Genomic DNA, 19947 nt, shown 5'->3' on the forward strand with positions numbered 1-19947 from the left:
TCTAACTAAGTAAATAACCACACAAAAAAAAATTGACGTTTTATTTTAATATGTCATTGGATTCAAATATATTATTGAAAATAATTAATATTGCAAATAATATACATCTTATTATAAATTTATAATATGACTGGAAAGACTTGAAAAGATATTCCAGCTTCCTAAGTAACAAATTAATTTAATTTCTTGATATATACAATGGAAATTAATCATGGAGAAAAATGATTCAGGTAAGGATCTCAAAGACCTTCTGCAATATTCATCCAATCAGAATCTCTTATTGTTTCTAAAGCTTCTTCCCATTCAGCAATATCTTTATCCTTCAAAGTGCAAGTGACTGTTGCTATTGCAATAGCCAATCCTTTGCACTCATATGCGATTTGTTTTGCTAAATCCTTCATGCTTTCAGAGGTTAGATTAGTAATCTTGGCATGATATTGGAACAATCTCCATGCCTTTTCTTCATTCAACAGATGTAGGTTAACAGACCCTTGGCAATCCATTAATGCATATATATCTTCATGCCGTGTAGTTATTAAAACTTTGCATCTTCTAAAATTGGAACCAAAGGGAATTCTTATGGTTTCAAAATCAAGCTTCTCCCACACATCATCCAAAATTATTAAAATATTTCCTGCATTGTCTAGCTTCGATGACAAGCTTTTGGCTTTTGCTTGGTTATCATGTCCTTCAAGAGTGACACCTAGTTCACATGCAAGAGAATCTTGAATCCTCGAAACATCAACAGAATTAGATATAACAACAAAGACAACTCTATTGAAAAGATCCTTTATCGCTTTACCGACTTGTTTTGCTAAGGTGGTTTTGCCACTACCACCCATTCCATACAATCATCCAATCATTGAAACATCATCATCTTTCAATGCCTCTAAAAGTACACCATATACTGATTTGGTGCTATCAAACTAGAAAAACCCTTCTGAAGAATAATAAGCTATGTCTAGTGGGGCAGCAGGGCGTGCAAATTGCTCAAAACTGCATTTGTTTCCTTAATCAGCTATTTCCTTTGTCTTATTTTCTATCTGCTTGGCTAGATGACATCTCCAAATCCAATTGGGACAATGCCCAAAACACCAACTCTTGTTTGCCTTGGCCTTCTCTTCCAACAACACTGCATCAACTATAAGAGCATTTGCCTCATCCAACCACTTTGTAACAAGAATATCAATCTTTTGGGCATCTTGTTTGGCTATTGTGACATGATCATGTATGCTTTCTCTCTATGCTAGAAGATTCTCTTTTCCTTTGACAAGATCTTCACATATCTTTTGAATCGAAATGGATAATTTGCTTGGTGAATCGACTCATTGATGAAGTTCTTCACAATCTTTGACAAAACAAAGGTGCATATCTCCATGGTAGTGAGAGGTAACTTTTTATGTTAAACATGACATAAAAAAATGGATAATAAATGAGAAACATTTACGAGCATACCTACTGTTGATGCTTAACAAATTTAGCCATTCAATGAAACATATGAAGAGAGCATAACTTATGTAAATTCTTATGAACTCAATGCCCAATGATACTAAGTAATATCTAGTACAAAAATTATTTTTTTGTAAATGAACTTTAAAAGAATTTAAAAAGGAAAACTTTCAAATGAGTCCCATATAACAAAATTATTTATAAGTTGGTCCCACAATTCGTAAAAATACTCTCAAGTTCCATGGCACTTGATTACATTTAATTTACTATGTAAACACAAATGCTCTTTGATTCACACCCTTTTACTAGCATTGATCATTGTTGACAGACCACCAGCAAATGTTGACTAGTCACCAATTGACGTTGGCCGGTCAAAAATATCTTTGACAAATATTTTTATTAACATTTTAATACGTTATTTTTTGCAAGTCAAACCTCATAGAATAACAAGTAAATGTTCAAGATGTATAAGTAAAATTTATTACATTTACAAGTAAACCTCTTGCAATATGAAAATACCAATATTTACAAATTAAATTTTGCAGATTTACAAGTCAGACTTCTTAAATTTAAAAGTATGTCTTGAAAAAAATTAAAAATTTAATATTTTTCATTCAATCTCGTATATTTGTAAGTCAACCTCATATATTTACAATTGAAGTTATATAAATTTTGCATTGGTTCTTCAAATTTTACAAATTGATTTACAAAATTTTCAAATCATACAAATAAACTAAGCATTTTACCTTATTAAGTTATAAGTTTTTAGGTTTGACTTATAAATTTAAAATTTGACTTGTGAATCAATTTATAAATTTCAAGAACCATTGCAAAAATTATGTAAATTCACCTTTAAATCTGCCATGTTGATTTTAAATTTATAATATTGACTTGTTAAGGTTAAAGTATTTTTTATAAATTTGCAAATAAATTTAAGATGTCTAAATTATAAGTCTGAAGTTTAACTGTAAATCTATGAAGTTGACTATTATGTATTAACTTATTAATATTATAAGTAGTTGACTAGTAAATATAAAAATTTGAACTATGAATCTTAAAGATTTGCTTGTAAATATGTGATGTTTGATTTAATAAAATATGAATACTTTAATAAAAATATTTTAAAAAAATAATTTAAAATGTGAATTTATTTTAAATTTAATAAAAAATGTGATGCTTGTGACCTATCAATGGCTGTTGACCAAGGGAGTGTGATCCAAGTGCATCTGTGTCACTTTACATGATAAGTTAATTACAAACAAGTCCCATGGGGCTTGAGAGTGTTTTCAAAAATCCGCAAGACTTAATTGTGAATAAATTTCTTGTATAGGACCCATTTGTAATTTTTTTATTAAAAGACAAAGAAGTTTAAAAAAATTTTATTTCTGTAAGAAGCATCAATATTAAACATGTGAAGGTAATGGTCGCCACATGTGAGGCCATATTTTTTAACCCCAAAAAAAAAAAAATCTTTGCCTAATTTATGCATGACTTAGTGAAACCAATGAAAATATAATCCAAAAATTAAGATAGTGACAAATTTTTAATTTTTTAAGATGCCAAAAGTCACCAGAAAATAATTTGGAAAATTTAATTCCTACATCCTTATATTTTTCCAAATTTTTTATTAGGTTCCAATAATTTACTTTGTTTGAATTTGATATGTTAATGCTAAACTCTAAAAGTCAAAATTATTAATAAAATATTAATTTTTTCTAAACCAAAAATTTAAAATTTATATAAATTTTGATTTAATATTTTTGACCAAAAAAAAGAAACAGACTGATTTAATACTTGTTTAAATTAATCTAGAGTTATAAAAATTAATAACATAAAGGAGAAATGTTACGATTTGTGACTTTTTTATTACCTGTTTTGAGACTAATTTTTTGTTTTAAAAAAATATTTAAAAACCTGTTTGAAAATATGTTTACTATTATTTTTTTAAAAAAACAAAATATATAACAGTTGTTCTGAAAAATTAAAAAATCATAACTTTTTTTAAATGTTTTGTTATTTTGCTTGCTGCAAATTAAATTAAAATAAGAGAAAAGATAGAAAATATCATGTTTTCCTTTATGACAATTATGTTAATAAGAAAATAATTCTTTCATTCTTTATTTCACCACATTAGATATGTTTTTCATATTAATGATTCAAACAGATTTTATTAATTTTTTTTGTTTCGTAAAATTGTTCTAAAACATTACTCTATAGAATTATTTTAAGAACATCAAAATAAAATAGAATGAAAGAAGCCCAATCTTCAGAACTCAATTCAAACAAAATAAACTACAAAGACTTAATTTAAAATTGAGAGGAATTATATCTAAGGAATTGTAGATTAATTTTCTCAAATAATTATACACACAATTTGATTTATCCTTTATTAGTTAGTGTCCTGGGACAGCTTACTATGCATTACAAGTTGGGGTTCTATATATAAAAAAAAAAAAGATGATTATTTAATTAAGTCCAAAATTGGACAAGTAATGAATCAATTTATGCCTACTCTTAACAAAGTCTAAACAATCAATTTAAAAGAAGACTACAAGATAAATGGTTCATAAATATAAAAATAAAACAAATCATGTATTAGAAATAGGAAAATTTACCTTGCGAAGATTGAAGTAGACAAATTAAATAGTAAAGTATCCAATCCAAAAAACAAAAAAAAATGGAGGAAAATGTGATGTTCCATGAAGAGAAACTAATTGGAATTATTGGGTGCCATTTAAAAATTAAAAGAAACGAGAAGAAAGTTTTAAAATGCTTTATTTGTGTAAGAAGCATCAACTTTAAATATGCAATACTGACTTTATTAGTTTCCAATGAGAGATTTACTTAATTGTATTTGTCCCCACATGCGGGCGGGCATATTTTCTAACAGCCAAAAAAAAAAAAAAAGAAATCTTTGCTTAATTTCTGTATGACTTAATGAAAAATACTAATGAAATCAGAATCCAAAAACATGAAAATAGTGGCAATTTTTAATCACTTTAAGATATCAAAAGTCACATAAAAATAATTAGAAAAAGTTAATCCTAAGATCCTTATAGTTTTGGTCAATTTTAAATTATGTCCTGTAGTTTATTTTATTTGAATTAAATTCTCATAGTTTGGTCCATCAGATTTGTTAATCCCTAAAAGCTTAAATTTTTAATAAAATATTAATTTTACAAAAAAACACTTTTGAAATTTGATTTAACACTTTTGGCTAAAAAAAAGAAAAAATTGGTTTAGCACTTTTGTAAATTATGTTTGAGTTATAAAAATTATATATCTTATTATAAATTTATTTAATCAATTAATAGAATATAAAATTGCTTAAATTTTAGTTTTTTAAGGACGAAATTTGTGGATTTTAACTTGTGCGGACAGATATATTTAATTAATCAAATTATAAGGACTCATTTCAAACGCAAAAAACTACAAGGATATAATCACTTGTGGGGGTATATTGTTTTAAACCAAAAAAGTATTAGTCTTTTTTTTTTAGGATTTAATGAAAAAACCGATTAAAATAAAATCCAAAAATGAAGATAGTGACAAATTTTTAATCACTTTAAGATATCAAAAGACATATACAAACTTATTAGGGAAAGTTAATTCTCAAGTCTTTATAGTTTTTCTCAATTTTTAATTAGGTTCTTGTAATTTATTTTATTTGAGTCAAGCCTCTATAGTTGGATTTATTGGATACATATATATATGTTAATCCCTAGAAGTTAAGGTCATTAATGAAATATTAATTTTCCAAAAAGAAAAACACTTGTGAAGTTTACATGAGAATTGATTTAATATTTTTGGCCAAATTTTTTTTGATACTTGTGTAAATTAATTTTTTAGTTATTAGTTATCTTATAGATCATTTTCTATAATTTTATGAGTCATTTTGTATAATTTTTTAAGGCATTATTTATAAATTTTATTAACTAATGGTCAGAGTTAACATTTATTCATGACAAAAGCAATATTGCATATTTTTTAAATGTTAAAAAGAAATATTATATAAAAAATGAGTTTTGAGTCTAAACTATCCTGGACCTACAACTTAAATTTCAATTTTTTTAAAACAGAGAAATTTGGAGGTTATAAGCTTCAAGGATAGATGGATTTAACGAATCAAACTATAAAAACTCTATTAATATAAAATAAATTACACAGACATAATTTAAAATTGAAAGAAATTATAAAGACTTATAGATTATTTTCCAAACAATTATACACACAATTTAGATGTACCCTTTATTGGTTAGTCTGACCTCATGCAAGTTACTGTGCTTTGCAAGTTGGGGTTCTATCAAAACAAAGCTGATTATTTAACCAATTATAAAATTGGACAAGTAATTGATTATTTTATGTTAGTTCATAATAAATTAATTAAAATTAATTAATTCTACATTTTGCCATACTGGTAACAAAGTCTAAACAATCAATTAAAAAGAAGAGCACTACAAGATAAATGGTTCATATATATAAATAACAAATCGTGTATGAGAAACAGGAAAATTTACCTTGTGAAGATTGAAGTAGCCAAATTAAATGAATCTTTTGGCAATGATTAGTAGGGCATACGAAAATATTGGAGTGATTGTAAAGTAACTAATCCAGAAATCTGTACAAAAAATAGGGGGAAAATTGATAGTGTGAGTTGAATAATAATAATAATTTCAGAGATATAAAACAAATAACTTAGTAGGCCGGTTGAATTGTTTATAAACTCGAGGGGTTAAATTCGTTGAGTTCATTTGTCTCATTAAATAGGTCAAACAGGTCAGCACATCAAATGTAACACATCTTAAAAATCCTACTAAATTTAACATAAGAAGGTTGAAAATGCAAAATTGTTATATAGCGATGGATAAGTACAAAAAAATATCAATAAAAATATAACCAAAACACACACACACACACTCTTACGTTTTTAGTAAAGAGATCTAAATGGTGCTCCACAAAGAATCGGACGCAGAGGAAAGAAAATTAGGAATTTTCACTCAATTCAAGAAGACACTTGATCTGCCAAGAAAAAATTGCATAAAAATTATGAGATTTGAAAGTGATAATATTTATTTGCCATTCAGAAATTCATTATTTGACAACAAGTCTTCAATTATGATATTTATATGCAACAACATGAAATAAAATGAAATTTGTTTGTAAGCAATAAATAAGAGCAATCCCTTCAACTAAAATAGTTCACACACACACACACTTACAAAACATAAATCAGCAAAAGAAAGAATTGCTCTCAGTATATGAGGATGAAAACTATGAACACAAAAAAAAAAAAAACTGAAATGAAAAATAATCATCAATATATTTCGTTCAGTATAGTTCCGCCAAAAACAAATAATCAATAGATCAAAAAATTGAAAAATGAATCAAAGTTAATTTGATCAAAAGTGTAAAAGAAAGAAAAACAAAGACGTTAAACGAGGACAATATGTGTTAATTAATTAACATAAAACAAACTGAAATGGGATTGGTGGATAAGAAAATAAGAGATGAAAGGATTCAAGAATTTTCATTCCAAAATAAAATAAAATAAAGCTGAAGAATGATTAAAAAATTATATATATCACCTACGTATAGCTTTTACAGGGGAAAAACAAATCAACCATATGCACTTAGAACAAGAATTACTATACGCTAACCTCTTTTTGACGATTGGAGAGAGCACATAGGAAGGAATAGTTGCAAATCGCTAAGTAATGTTACATGGAAGAACTAAAATTGATAATCGTTTAGCTTTTATATGGAAGCAAGAATCACATAAGAGTATGAGACACTCAAAGCATGATTCTTTTTTTCGCCCCTTTCTTCTTTTCATTTTGTCTCAGGAAAGCAACAAGTTTCATCTCCTATTCATTGCTGTACCGATATTCTTTGCTTCTTTTCTAATTAATGTCATTTGTTGAGATTGTTTTCTTTTCTCTCCTTTACCATATACATGACATAACAAGAGTTCTAGAAATTTGTATTGTAAAATTTTGAACTTTATCGTGATTATGCATGAGAGGAAAGTTTCAATATCAAGCATGCACGTGCACTCTATTCGTGGATTTTAAAAATTTTGAGCAACTTTTGTTGATGATTGGAGAGAGCACATAGGAAGGACTGAAATTTATAATTGACACCACAAAAAAAAAAATACTTTGGTGGATCCACCACTAAATGTTTTTAACAGTGACTTTTCGCCACTAAAGTCTCACCATCAAAAGTCTTGTCATTAATAATTTTTGACAACAACAAATATAGTCGCCGTCAAAATTTTTTTGCCAATAAAAGTTTAAATTATATTTTTGGCGGTGACTATGTTTGTCACCACTAAAAACTATTAGTGAAAAGACTTTTGGTGATAACTCTTCAATGACGAAAAGTCGCTACTAAAAAATTTTAGCAGCAACTTTTAACAATGACCTTTTCTCACTACCAAAAAGTCAACTTTTTAAAAAAGAGTTTTAGCAGTGACTTTTTGTCGCCACCAAAAGTTAACTTTTTCAAAAAAAATAAAAGAGCCATCTCATATACACATCAGCCCTCTTGTGCTACATTAACTAATATCTTGTGCTACATCACCTGCCACGTGTGTACCAGTTCGTGCCACATCATCTCGCTGTGTGCGTGCCATGTCATGCCACGTCACTTTGCCAAGTCATGCTATGTCACTACCACATCACGCCACATGTCATGTCACATATTCATTGTGAAATATGCTTAAGTCATGACTAGAAAATTGAATTTAGTGAGGGACGAATTCCTCGCTAAATGCCATTTTTCGTAGCTAAATTGCATTTTAGCTACGAATTTTGTCTTTCACTAAATTCATAACTAAAAAAAGGCTCGCTAAATTTAGTGAGGAAGGTATTTCCCTCGCTAATTAGTGAAGGATTTAGTGAGGGATTCAATCCCTCACTAAAATTAGCTAGGGACTGAATTCCTCCCTAATCCCTCGCTAAATATGCTTATATTTAAAATAATTATGCCACATCACCCGCTATGTGTGATGTCAACTTGTGACATGTCATTAACAACCTCATGCTTTGTCAACTACTATGTCACCTACCATCTTGTGCCTTATCACCCACTACATGTACGACAACTCATGATATGTCATTGTCCACCTTGTGCCATGTCACTTGCTCTTTATCATATCATATAGTTCATCATGTTATGCCAAAGCCAAGGTTTAAACCCTTGACCTCATACCTTCCAAGCTTTATGCTCTCCTTCTTTACCAGTTGAACTGAAAGGCACCTACAAGCATTATATGAGAAATTAAATATATATATGATATATATTATTTAACTACATAAATATATCAAATAATATATATAAAATACACACATATACATATTAAATTTTATTTTCAATTATTAATATGTTAAAATCTATGTATATTTTATTTAAATTATTCTTTATATTATATTTTTAATAAAATATTATTTTATTAATGAAAATCAACTTAAACTAAATAAAATATTAAATAATTTTATTATGAATATTTTAGTTAATTTTTAAATTTAATTATTGTTTTTAAATAAAAATAATTAAATGTATAATTAAAAGTCATTGTCAAAAGGTATTTTTTTTTGTAGTAATTAGCTTGGGATAGAATCCCTCACTAAATTCCTCGCTAATTATCTTATTTCAGAGAGGGATTGATAGTCTCTCACTATTTCCTCACTAATTCTCTTATTTTAGAGAGGGATTGACAGTCTCTCGCTAATTTTAAGTCAAGCTATGAAATCAACATTTCTCACTAATTTCCTTGCTAACTTGGTATTTTAGAGAGGAATAGATAATCCCTCACTAAATTTTCTTGCTAATTTTCATTTTTCTAGTAGCAAGCCTTAAGTCCTCCTTATTGGTAGTTGAGTTAAAACGCACCTGTAATTATTATAGGTAAAATTAAATATATATTATTTAACTACATAACATATATCAAAATAGTATAGTAGTAAAAATATGTACATATATATATAGATATATTTTATTTTATGTTTCATTATTAATATGTAAAATAATTTCTATGAGGTGGTTATATATATATTATTATATTTTTAAAATAAATATTTTTTTTTAGAAAAATGAACTTAAAATGAAATAATTTTTAAATATTAAATAATTTTCTTATAAACATTTTTACCAATTTTTAAATTTTATTTTTATTTTAAAATAAAATAATTAGTATATAATTTATTTATAAGTATGTCTTATATTAGTTTACGTTAAATATCTTTTATTTTTTTCATATTTTTCTCAAAAATTAAAAATAAATTTTAACCTTTATCTTCTCGCAAGTTAAATGCTTCCCCTTCTTTATTAAAAATAAATGTTATCTATAATTTTTCAATTATCTTAAAAATATTTTACTAAACTTTATTTTAATCATATAAATTTTTTTTTCTAGTCATTTTCAACAATTATTTTTTTTATTACCTTTAAGATAGAAAATAGATGGACATGCGATAAGCCAAAGTAGATGCTAGACAAAAAAAACTCTAAATTAAAATCTAAGTGGATATTTCTTAATTAAAATAGAAGGAATCTTATCTTGACTCAATATAAATTAGTTTAGCTTTTTATTAAGTCTTTTTAACAAATTTAATCTAAAGTTAATAGGGAAACTTTCCCATAAATTACAATTTAAAATAAATAAACTTTAATAAGTTTATACATAATTTTTGTCCATAATTTAAAAAACCGTTAAATATTCTTCACATAATTTATTTGTTGCTTATTTTAAATACCATCAATATGAAGCTTCTTATTTAAATAATCATGTGGTAGTAAAAGTAGAGTTCAGTAACAAAATAGACACTATTTGTATATCAAGTCAAGTATTAAGTATGTAATGTGTCAAGTAGTTTGCAATATCATTTGCATCTTACAACATCTATAAATTAAAATTTAACATTCGAATGTTTATGTATAATTTTAACATTCCATGTTATTTATTTCTTATTCTATATGTAAATATTTTTAGGGGCAACAAATTTTGCCATAAAAGTATTAATAAAAATATTTTTAGTTTTTTAATTATTTTTTTGAAAATACATTTGGCAATGACCCCTGTTGTAAGTAAAAAGTAATTACATAAATTATTTTTTTATGAAAATAATTTTGGCGGCGACAAATTTAGTTACATAAATTGTTTTTATTTTTTTAATTACTTTTTTATAAAAAATACTTATGGCAGTAATAGTTTGGTCACCCCTAAAAGCATTACATAAATTTTTAATTTTTAATTAATTTTTATGAAAATACTTTTGGTGGCAACCAAATGTCACTACTAAAAGTAATGACATAAATTATTTTTAATTTTTTTAATTAGTTTTTAAAATACTTTTGATGATGAAAAAATATCACCACTAAAGCAACTATGTAAATTATTTTAATTATTTTAATTATTTTTTATAAAAATACTTTTAGCCACCACAAGTTGTCACCTCTAAAAAGTAACTACATAAATTATTTTTAACTTTTAATTATTTATTTGTAAAAATACTTTTTGGCAGCAACTGTTGTTACCCCTAAAATAATTACCAAATTATTTTTAATTTTTAATTATTTTTTAATGAAAATAAATTGTCGCCACTAAAGTAATTATATAAACTATTTTCCAATTTTTTCCTTATTTTTTCTGAAATTACTTTTGGGTGGTGATGGTTTGCCACTACTAAAAGTAATTTTTAGTGACAACAATTAGATATTGTTGCTAAAAGGGGCCCCTTGATAGCAACCGTTTCGAAAAAAAACTTTTGGCCGTGACTTTTAGTGACAACACAAAAGTTTATTTTTAATAGCGACTTCTAATTATTGTCACTAAAGGCTTTTTTTGTCACAATTAAAAGTTATCACTAAAAAGTTCTTTTTTTTTAATGTATTTAACTATCTATATATGGAAGCAAGAATCTCACAAGAGTATGAGCTATTCAAACATTATTCTTTTTCTTTCTCTTTTTATTTTTCATTTTGCCTCTGGAAAGGCACAAGTTTTTCATCTCCTAATTAAGTAAAAGTACAGCATAAGCCACTCAAACATGATTCTTTGCTAATATGTCACTTGTTGAGATTCTTTTCTTTGCACTCCTTACCATAATTTGGAATATACAATTTTTCTTCATGAAAGAAAGAAAAGTATAAAGCACCGTCTGGAAGGTGGTACTACTATGAAAAGAAAGCTCTCATAATTACCACCGGGTATTAACTCATGGGAAAAGAAGACTAAATTTTATGAAATACATTCATTCATTCATTCGTGTGTGTTGGAACATGGATGCAATTAATTAACCAATATATATATGTAGGTCCGGCGAAACAAACTTATTTATAAATAATCTTACAAAATTTAAAAACTACAATAAATTTTCTAGAGACCTGAGTGTAATTTAAAATTAAAGTGGCAAAGATAATAATGCCTCTATTAAAAATACATTACATCAATTAAATAATTTACAACTAATATTTAATAATAATTACATCTATAATTTCAGCTTTTTATAACTTTAACTTCACATATTCAATAATTAAACTAATCATGAATTATAAGTTTAATACTAATTGTATATAACTATCTTATTAGTTACAACTATTATTTTAATATTGTGCAACTATAACTTCATATATATAATAGTTAAACAACCAATCATATATTACTAGCAAAATTTAACATTAATTGTTTACGACTACCTAATCAATAATTTATAATTATCATTTCAATATTTGATAACTATAACTTCACATATCTAATAGTTAAACTAATCATGCATTACTAACAAAGCTTAACATTAATTGTTTGCAATTATTTCATGAGTAATTTACAATTATCACTTTAACTTTTTACAATTGTAACTTCACATAATATCCAATAGTTAAAATGATCATACATTACAAGTAATAAGGGTGATATTGTCTTTGTATCTTAATTTCAAATTATACTTAGATTTAAAGGAACTTGGCTATAGTTCTTAAATTTCATAGGACTATAAATAGGTGATATTGTCTTTGTATCTTAATTTCAAATTATACTTAGATTTAAAGGAACTTGGCTATAGTTCTTAAATTTCATAGGACTATAAATAAGTCTACTTCATTGGACCTACATGTAACTTTTGCTATAAATAAAGATACATAACCCTTGTAAATCTCTTCTCACGTTTGATTTTGTCAAGAAAAGTATAAAGCACTATCAAGAAGGTGGTACTATTATGAAAAGAAGGCTCTCATAGTTAACACCGGATATTAACACAATAGAAAAGAAAACTAAATTTTATATAATGCATATGTATATATCTTTGTTGATGGAACATGAATGCAATTAAGTAAAGCAAGAAGAAACTTTGAAAACATGATTAATTAATATATATTATCAAAATGAAAAATTAATTTGTCACAGGTAGAGCTAGGTCGAGTTCATTGTGATAAATTCTTATGTAGGAGATGATATATGTCAGATTGGAATTGAAACCCCTTGTAGACCTTAATGAATTGAGTAGCGGAACTACGATCTGGAAGGGTTGAGTAGCAGCGGAAGCTAGGAATTGTTTTCTGGATCTGAGATGACGACAACTTTGAGGCGAAGGTGGCAAGGCTTGCGAGAATGATCACGAAGAAGGGAAAACATTGGGCGAGGGAAAGAACACGCAACGCAGCGTTCTGGGCATGAACAAGAAATGCATCGTGTTGCAAATCAGAGAGGTCACTGGATGTTGTCCGTGACAGTCCCGAATTCGTGATTTTGGGCTCATTCCTTGCAACTTCTGCCCTGGTCTTGAAACTTACTCAGGCTCAACTATTGATACTGTGGTTACGAATCTTGGTTTCTCGGCTGAATCTTGTAGATCATCCTCTAAACAATCATAAGGCCCAAAGATGGCTTGCTCTGATACCATGTTGAGAAAATGATACAATATTGACAATGAAATTGATCCTTCACTTGAAGGATTTATCGCACTAATCTACTCACTTGGGTGATTTTCAAATCCTATTTTGGGAACTAGCTTGAGATGAGGACCTATATTAACCTCCCTTTGAAGGTGGGATTAAACCCCCTTGCTTAATACAATGATGTGATCCCTTTATATAGAATTAGGGATATCAACTAATTAGGTAATTAACACTAATCACCCCTAATATTCCAACATAGACTTCAATGAAAGCTGGTAGATCTTTTAGATACAGCTAACAATCTAAGGCTCCTTCGATTAATGAATTAATTATCCTCTAAAGTTGTGTTATTTTTCCTGTTTGTTAGAGTATTTCAAGTTAATCTATTAATCAAGTTAACTCTGAGACATTCAATTATTCCTTTTAATTCCACAACAGCAGAAGGTATTAATCATTGTCAGGGACAAACCTGAACCTTCATGCATTCCTATATACAGGTACCTCCCCAATTAATAAAAAACATAACATATATATATATATATATATAATATTTATATATGTAGTATTTATAACAAAGAATTGCTAAAGATTGTTTTAGGTGAAGTAACAATATAATATTTCCATCCTCTGTTCAAAGTGTCTCTTGAACAGAGCTTATATAATCCGTATTCCAATGGCTCCGCCTGAGAAATGATGCAGCCAGACCTCTATATTGTATATATATATATATATATATATATGGATGTAACTTGGAATTACAACATTATTTGTTATGAGATCCTTCACGTCAACAATACAATAATGTCCTTCGAATAAGATTTCTTTTTAATATTTTCTTAACAAAATCAAACTTGAGATGAGATTCACGAGTGTTTCATATCTTTACTTATTGGGAATATATATATAAATCTCATGGAATAAATAAGTCTCACAAAATTTTGAAACTACAGCTAGGTTTCTTTTGGACCTAAGTATAATTAAAATTAAGATGCAAAGAAAATACTGCACTTACTTATAATACATGATCAATTTAACTATTAGATATGTAAAATTACAGTTATAAAAAGTTAAAAATATAGTTGTAAATTATTAATAAAATATATGTAAATAATCAATGTTAAACTTTGTTAGTAACGTATAATTAGTTTAACTATTAAATATGTGAAGCTATAGTTGTAAAATATTGAAATGATAATTATAAATTACTGATAAAATAGTTGAATATAATTAATTAAATGTATAGTGTATGATCAGTTTAACTATTAGATATATAAAGTTACAATTATAAAAAGTTGAAATCATATATATTATAAATTACTGGTGAAATAATTGTAAGTTACTTAATCGGTGTAATGTATTTTTAATAATGGAATTTTTTTTTTGGATCCTAATTTTAAATTACACTCAAGTCTCAAGGAATATAGTTGTGGTTTCTAAATTTATTTGTGAAAAAAGTATATTCAACAGGACCTATATGTCATTATAATCAAAAATCTATATCAAATTATTTGTAAAATATGCACTTATCATTTTTCCTGATCAAATTGGATGAGAGGATAATGATTTATATTTGATCAGGATTTGGAACCTAAATCCTTGTGTAAAGAATACTTTTCTTATTGCTATATCACTTGCCACCTATATTGGTGTACTAGTGGTGAAAGCTAGGAGATAAACAAGGGACACAAAGATCTCACCAAATCCTTGAGTTGCTGATGTAAAGACCTTATTGGTGAGTAATTTATAAATACTTTTATAAGTATATTTTGAGTCTAGAGGCATGCTTTGTTCCTGATGAGCATGCCTTAAGACCGAACTCGCATAAACTTATGTGTGTGTATGTGTGAATGTCAATATTCATTTTTATCCCTAAACCTTTTTTTTTTTTGAAATTGTTGGGCATCTTGTAATGATAAATGGGTTAAATTTTTTCCTAAATTATTTTTTTGATGAGCAAAAACCCCATTTTCATTAGTCACCCATTAATTTTTTTATTTTTACTATTGTAACATATGCATGTGGCCCATGTGCCACAAAAGTGGAAGCATCATTTTCCTTTGGTATTAATTTACTTATAAAATCTTTTTCTAGGAGCATGGGCTCCCTAAAGTCCTATTAAAATAAAATTTAATAAATATTATTAAAATATTAAATATTTTTAATATTTAATAATTTAAATATTATTATTCATAAATATTGTCCAAATTTTATAATTTTTTAAATATTAATAGTTTAAACTAGTTTTCAAAAAATTTATAAATGACTTGTAAATTGCATGTGAAAATTTGTTAATTATTATTATTATTATTATTTACAAATAAATTACCCAACTTTTAGTCTTCCTCTAATATATATCACCACCCAAATTTAATATTTTAATATTTTACAACTTTGTGTTAAAAATAGAGGGAAGGAACTTTTAAATTAATGGATAAAATTAATATTGTCTTGTTTAATTTACAACTTATTTTTCCAAATTTAAAATTTTGAACATATTACATTATATGTAAATACCAATTAAGAACTTAAGGAACTTGCTTTGTATTTTATAATTTGTTGGGACTTTACTTGAATAAAATAATTTTTTAAGTGTCATTCATCTTGATGAGTATGAATTACTTTAGATATATTATAATTAAATATTTTTAGTCTAATTGTAAAGCTAAGCAAGTTACACTTCAATTCTAAATATCATTAATTTGACTATTAGTTAAACAAAAAAAATTATAAAGAATGACCTAGAAAATTTATGAGTTATAATCAATATTAATTTTCATATAAGGTCATTTTTCTGCAACTTATTGTCAATATTATTATTGTTATTTGCAAATCTCCACACACAATTTACAAGTCATCTATAAATTTATAAAAAAAAAGTTTGAGCTATTAATATTTTAAAAAATAATTTACAAATTTTGGATAAATATTTATAAATAATAATATTTATATTAGTAAGTATTAAAATATTTAATAATTTAAAAATATTTTAAGTTGTGCAACACTCATAAAAAAAGTTCAGGAAAAAATTAATACCAAAAAACATGGTCAACAAGGGTTAAAGTCCTACTTATCACTAGGCGTTCACATGTATATGCCACATCATCAGCACAAAATGATAAAGTTAATGGGTGACTAATGGAAAAGATTTTTTTCTCCTTAGAAAAATGGTTCTAGAAAAAAATTGCCTCACCTATCAATATAGGTTGTTGAGTGCTCCTTTAAAAGAAAAAAAGAAATAAAAATAAACCTTAATCCTATTAAAAATACAAAAGAAAAAAATATCTCATCAAATCCATTCAGAGCAATTTGGGATGAATTTCAATAAACTCACCAATTTGACCAACATATAATTGTCATAGGATACTTCAAACACATCAAATTAATTTGACATATTTTGTGAAGTATGAGTGCTGTAAATAATATTGCTTGACTTTTCATATTACGCACTCGCGCGCACCAATTTCACCAATTTCAAAATGAGTCCGATAAATATGGATTCACAATTGATTAAGCATGAGGAAGGTTTCAAGCATGCACTCTATTCATGGGCTCTGCAATATAAAAGAGCTGGAAAGTGTCGTCAACAATTAAAGCACACATATACAGGCAAAAGAAATCGTAATAGACTTTAATGGTAGAAATATGAACAGAGAATGATTAACAGTTACAAGTGGGTATGCCTTCTCTCTCCCCCTTATCTTCTTTCCTTTATTCATTCATTGCTCAAACAATAAAAGATGTGTGATTTGAATCCAAAAGTCCACAAGCATCGATTAATTAACTGAAAAGCAGAGCAACTTAATGCTTTAGCTTCAAATGACAGAGCATGAACAGAGAATAGGGAACAGAGATATTGATAACCTCAAAGGTAAACCAGCAATTGCGACTCCTCTATACATATCTATTAGCAAACATATGCTTACTTTATATTGCAAATTCATCAGTTTGTTAATCCATAGTCATTAACTAGCCAATTGAAAATATAAGAGGTATTGAGATATTGAGAGATTGAACATTGAATGATGATTATATAAACTCTGCTCAAGTGGCAGAGCTTGAATAGAGGATAGAGATATTGAGAGCCTCAATCGTAAACTCGGGTTTGCAACTTCTTTTGCATTGGACAACATTGTGCCCAACACAATCAGTCAGTAATGAAGGAAAATCCACATAACAAGTTTTAACTAAACAATGAGAAAGATTTAAATGCTCCGATAAGCCTTTTTTAAATGATTTATTAAATTAATATGACTACATAGAATTTAAGCTAAAATGTATAAACCTTTCGGAATTTTGAGAGAATTGCATATAACCCCCTCACTTTTAAAAATTTAAAATTAACCCCCCTAACTTTTAATTTTGTTTTTCAAAATTCCCAATTGTTAATTATGTTATTTTTTTTCATAAAGGTTAAAATATCGTTAAACTAAAAAATGTTAGTAAACAAGAATATATACTGTATAACTATTTATAAAAAAATATTTATATTTTTTTTGGATAGTTGAAGCATTGATAATAGCCAAAACAAATATTATTATCACCATATAAAATCTTAAATATTTACTTTTGTGTTAGTTTTTTTTCTATTTTTTTGTTATCAATGATGCATAGTTTTCTAGTATTAAAAGATAAATTAATCTAACATAGTAATATTTAAAATTTTAAATATTTTAGCCATATGCATTACATCTAACATGAAAATACAAATAAAAATTTATCTTCTAAAACAATAAAATCATGCACCATTGATTACAAAAAAAATATGGATAAAACTAATATAAACATAAATATTTAAAATTTTATTTAGTGATAATAATTTTTTTTGTTATCAATGCCTTAACTATCCAAAAAAATATAAAAAATTTATTATAAATAGTTATATAATATAATATTTTTATTTTTTGGTATTTTTTAATTGAATGACATTTTAATCCCTATGAAAAAATAACATAATTAGTAATAGTGGATTTTGAAAAATAATTAAAGATTAGAGAGTTAATTTTAAACTTTTAAAAGTGAGAGAGTTTATATACAATTGTGTTAAAATTCAATGATATTTTATGCATTTTAGCCTAGAATTTATGATTAACTAACCGAACCAATTGTAGATTGCTGAGTAATGTCTGCATTGACAGATCTCTAAGGGCATGTTTGGTGGCACGCTAGGAAACCCAAAAGAGGGTGCACGTGCATATGATAAACATTTCAAACAATCATTTTGCAGCTCTCACATCAACAATAAAATGTCTTGGGATTAAGATTTATTTTATTAATATTCCAAAAAATATGTGAATAAAAAGTGATAACAAAAGAGAAAAGTTTAAGTCCAGTCTTTAAAAATCAAACATGAAATGAGATTCAATAGACTTATATTCATAAGTTTTTTTTTTTTTTTGCGTCGCTTTATTTCCAGAGTAAAGTTCTTATAGACAGTGACATAAAAAGTATATATAAGTATGTTTGTGTACGGATGTAGTTCATTTATCATTCCATTAATTTAAATATAAATGCACCAATAGTAAAAGTTTGCATGCGTTATGAAAACAGAAGCGCATTATTGAAAAAATCTGCTCCAACTTTGTGTAACATAAAGCACCGCAAAGCCAACAATATAATATATAGATTCTCCAATGTTGATAAAGGAAATATCAATAACTGAACAATTAATAAACAGACATAACACAAGAATATCCAAGATGGATCATATTTGTGCCTTTAATTTACTGTATTAACAAACCAGATTCTTGAAAATTCAATACCCATGCCAAATTCATCAGTTTGTGTCGATCATTTCATTGAAAAGGAGCAGAAATTAAACATTAGAATAATAATCATATAATAAAGCTTGTCAAATAGTTGAGGAATGAAGTTATGAGCCATCAGCTTCAAGTGGCAGAGCATGAACAGAGGATGCAGATATTGATGGCTTCAATGGCAAACCTGGGATGGCGATGCCTTCTGTGTTATACAACTCTAGTGCTACTTCATCTATTAATTGTGCACATGATTAATATAAAAAAAAAACAGTCACAATTCCTAATAATTGTACTCAAAAGAAGCAGTTAATAATGAAGGTTAAGTCTCAAATCATAATTAGGAATCGTAAGAATTACCAGAACGACCAGCTTCATTTTTGAAACTAGAAGCTCTTTGGGAAGGAAACTCTGATTCCAAAATGATGTTTTTTGCTGCCTTGTTGAGGTCAGAGGGAACTAATTTCTTTTCTTTTTCTTCAATTGTTTTGTCCTCCTTTGAGTCTCCTGTGACTTACTCATTTTCATCTTTGGTTGTTGTCCTCACGACTTCATCAAATTAAAAAGTCCAATGAAATTAGTAAACGTAAATATGATTTGAGATTGTAAGGAATTAAAGGCTTAGGGCGCTGCAAAAGTATGTGAGCGTGTGAGTGGTGTTGTGAGTTGTTTAACTTGTTTGTTCCATAAAAAAATCATATATAATTAGTTGATTGTTGAAATTAGCATTAAGGTTAATTAGGAATTCATAAATACATGAAAGACAAAGCGTGCACCTGTTGGTGGTTGTGGGACCAATTTTGCACAGTTCACTACTTTATGAGATTTGATGACATATTGGAATTGAAAG

General features: G+C 26.8%; 1 protein-coding gene across 3 annotated transcripts; it reads right to left on the minus strand.

The window, feature by feature from the left end:
* Positions 1-224: 224 nt before the first annotated feature.
* Positions 225-7166, minus strand: LOC129312354 (disease resistance protein UNI-like). 3 transcript variants are annotated; one of them, XM_054954908.1, is made up of 4 exons: positions 7107-7166; positions 6373-6468; positions 5967-6067; positions 225-1348 (listed from the first exon to the last, which is right to left on the minus strand). In XM_054954908.1, exon 4 carries the CDS (start codon positions 840-842, stop codon positions 240-242), a length of 603 nt encoding a protein of 200 aa, XP_054810883.1. In that variant the 5' UTR covers positions 843-1348; positions 5967-6067; positions 6373-6468; positions 7107-7166; the 3' UTR covers positions 225-239. The 3 variants fall into 3 exon arrangements, with proteins under 3 accessions (XP_054810883.1, XP_054810885.1, XP_054810884.1); XM_054954910.1 differs by lacking the exon at positions 6373-6468 and having other exon boundaries at positions 7107-7160; XM_054954909.1 differs by lacking the exon at positions 6373-6468 and having other exon boundaries at positions 225-1393; positions 7107-7160.
* Positions 7167-19947: the final 12781 nt, after the last annotated feature.

This window comes from Prosopis cineraria, unplaced genomic scaffold (assembly GCF_029017545.1).
Source record: "Prosopis cineraria cultivar Desert tree isolate PC_DT_omini unplaced genomic scaffold, ASM2901754v1 PC6, whole genome shotgun sequence".
Taxonomy (NCBI): Eukaryota; Viridiplantae; Streptophyta; class Magnoliopsida; order Fabales; family Fabaceae; genus Prosopis; species Prosopis cineraria.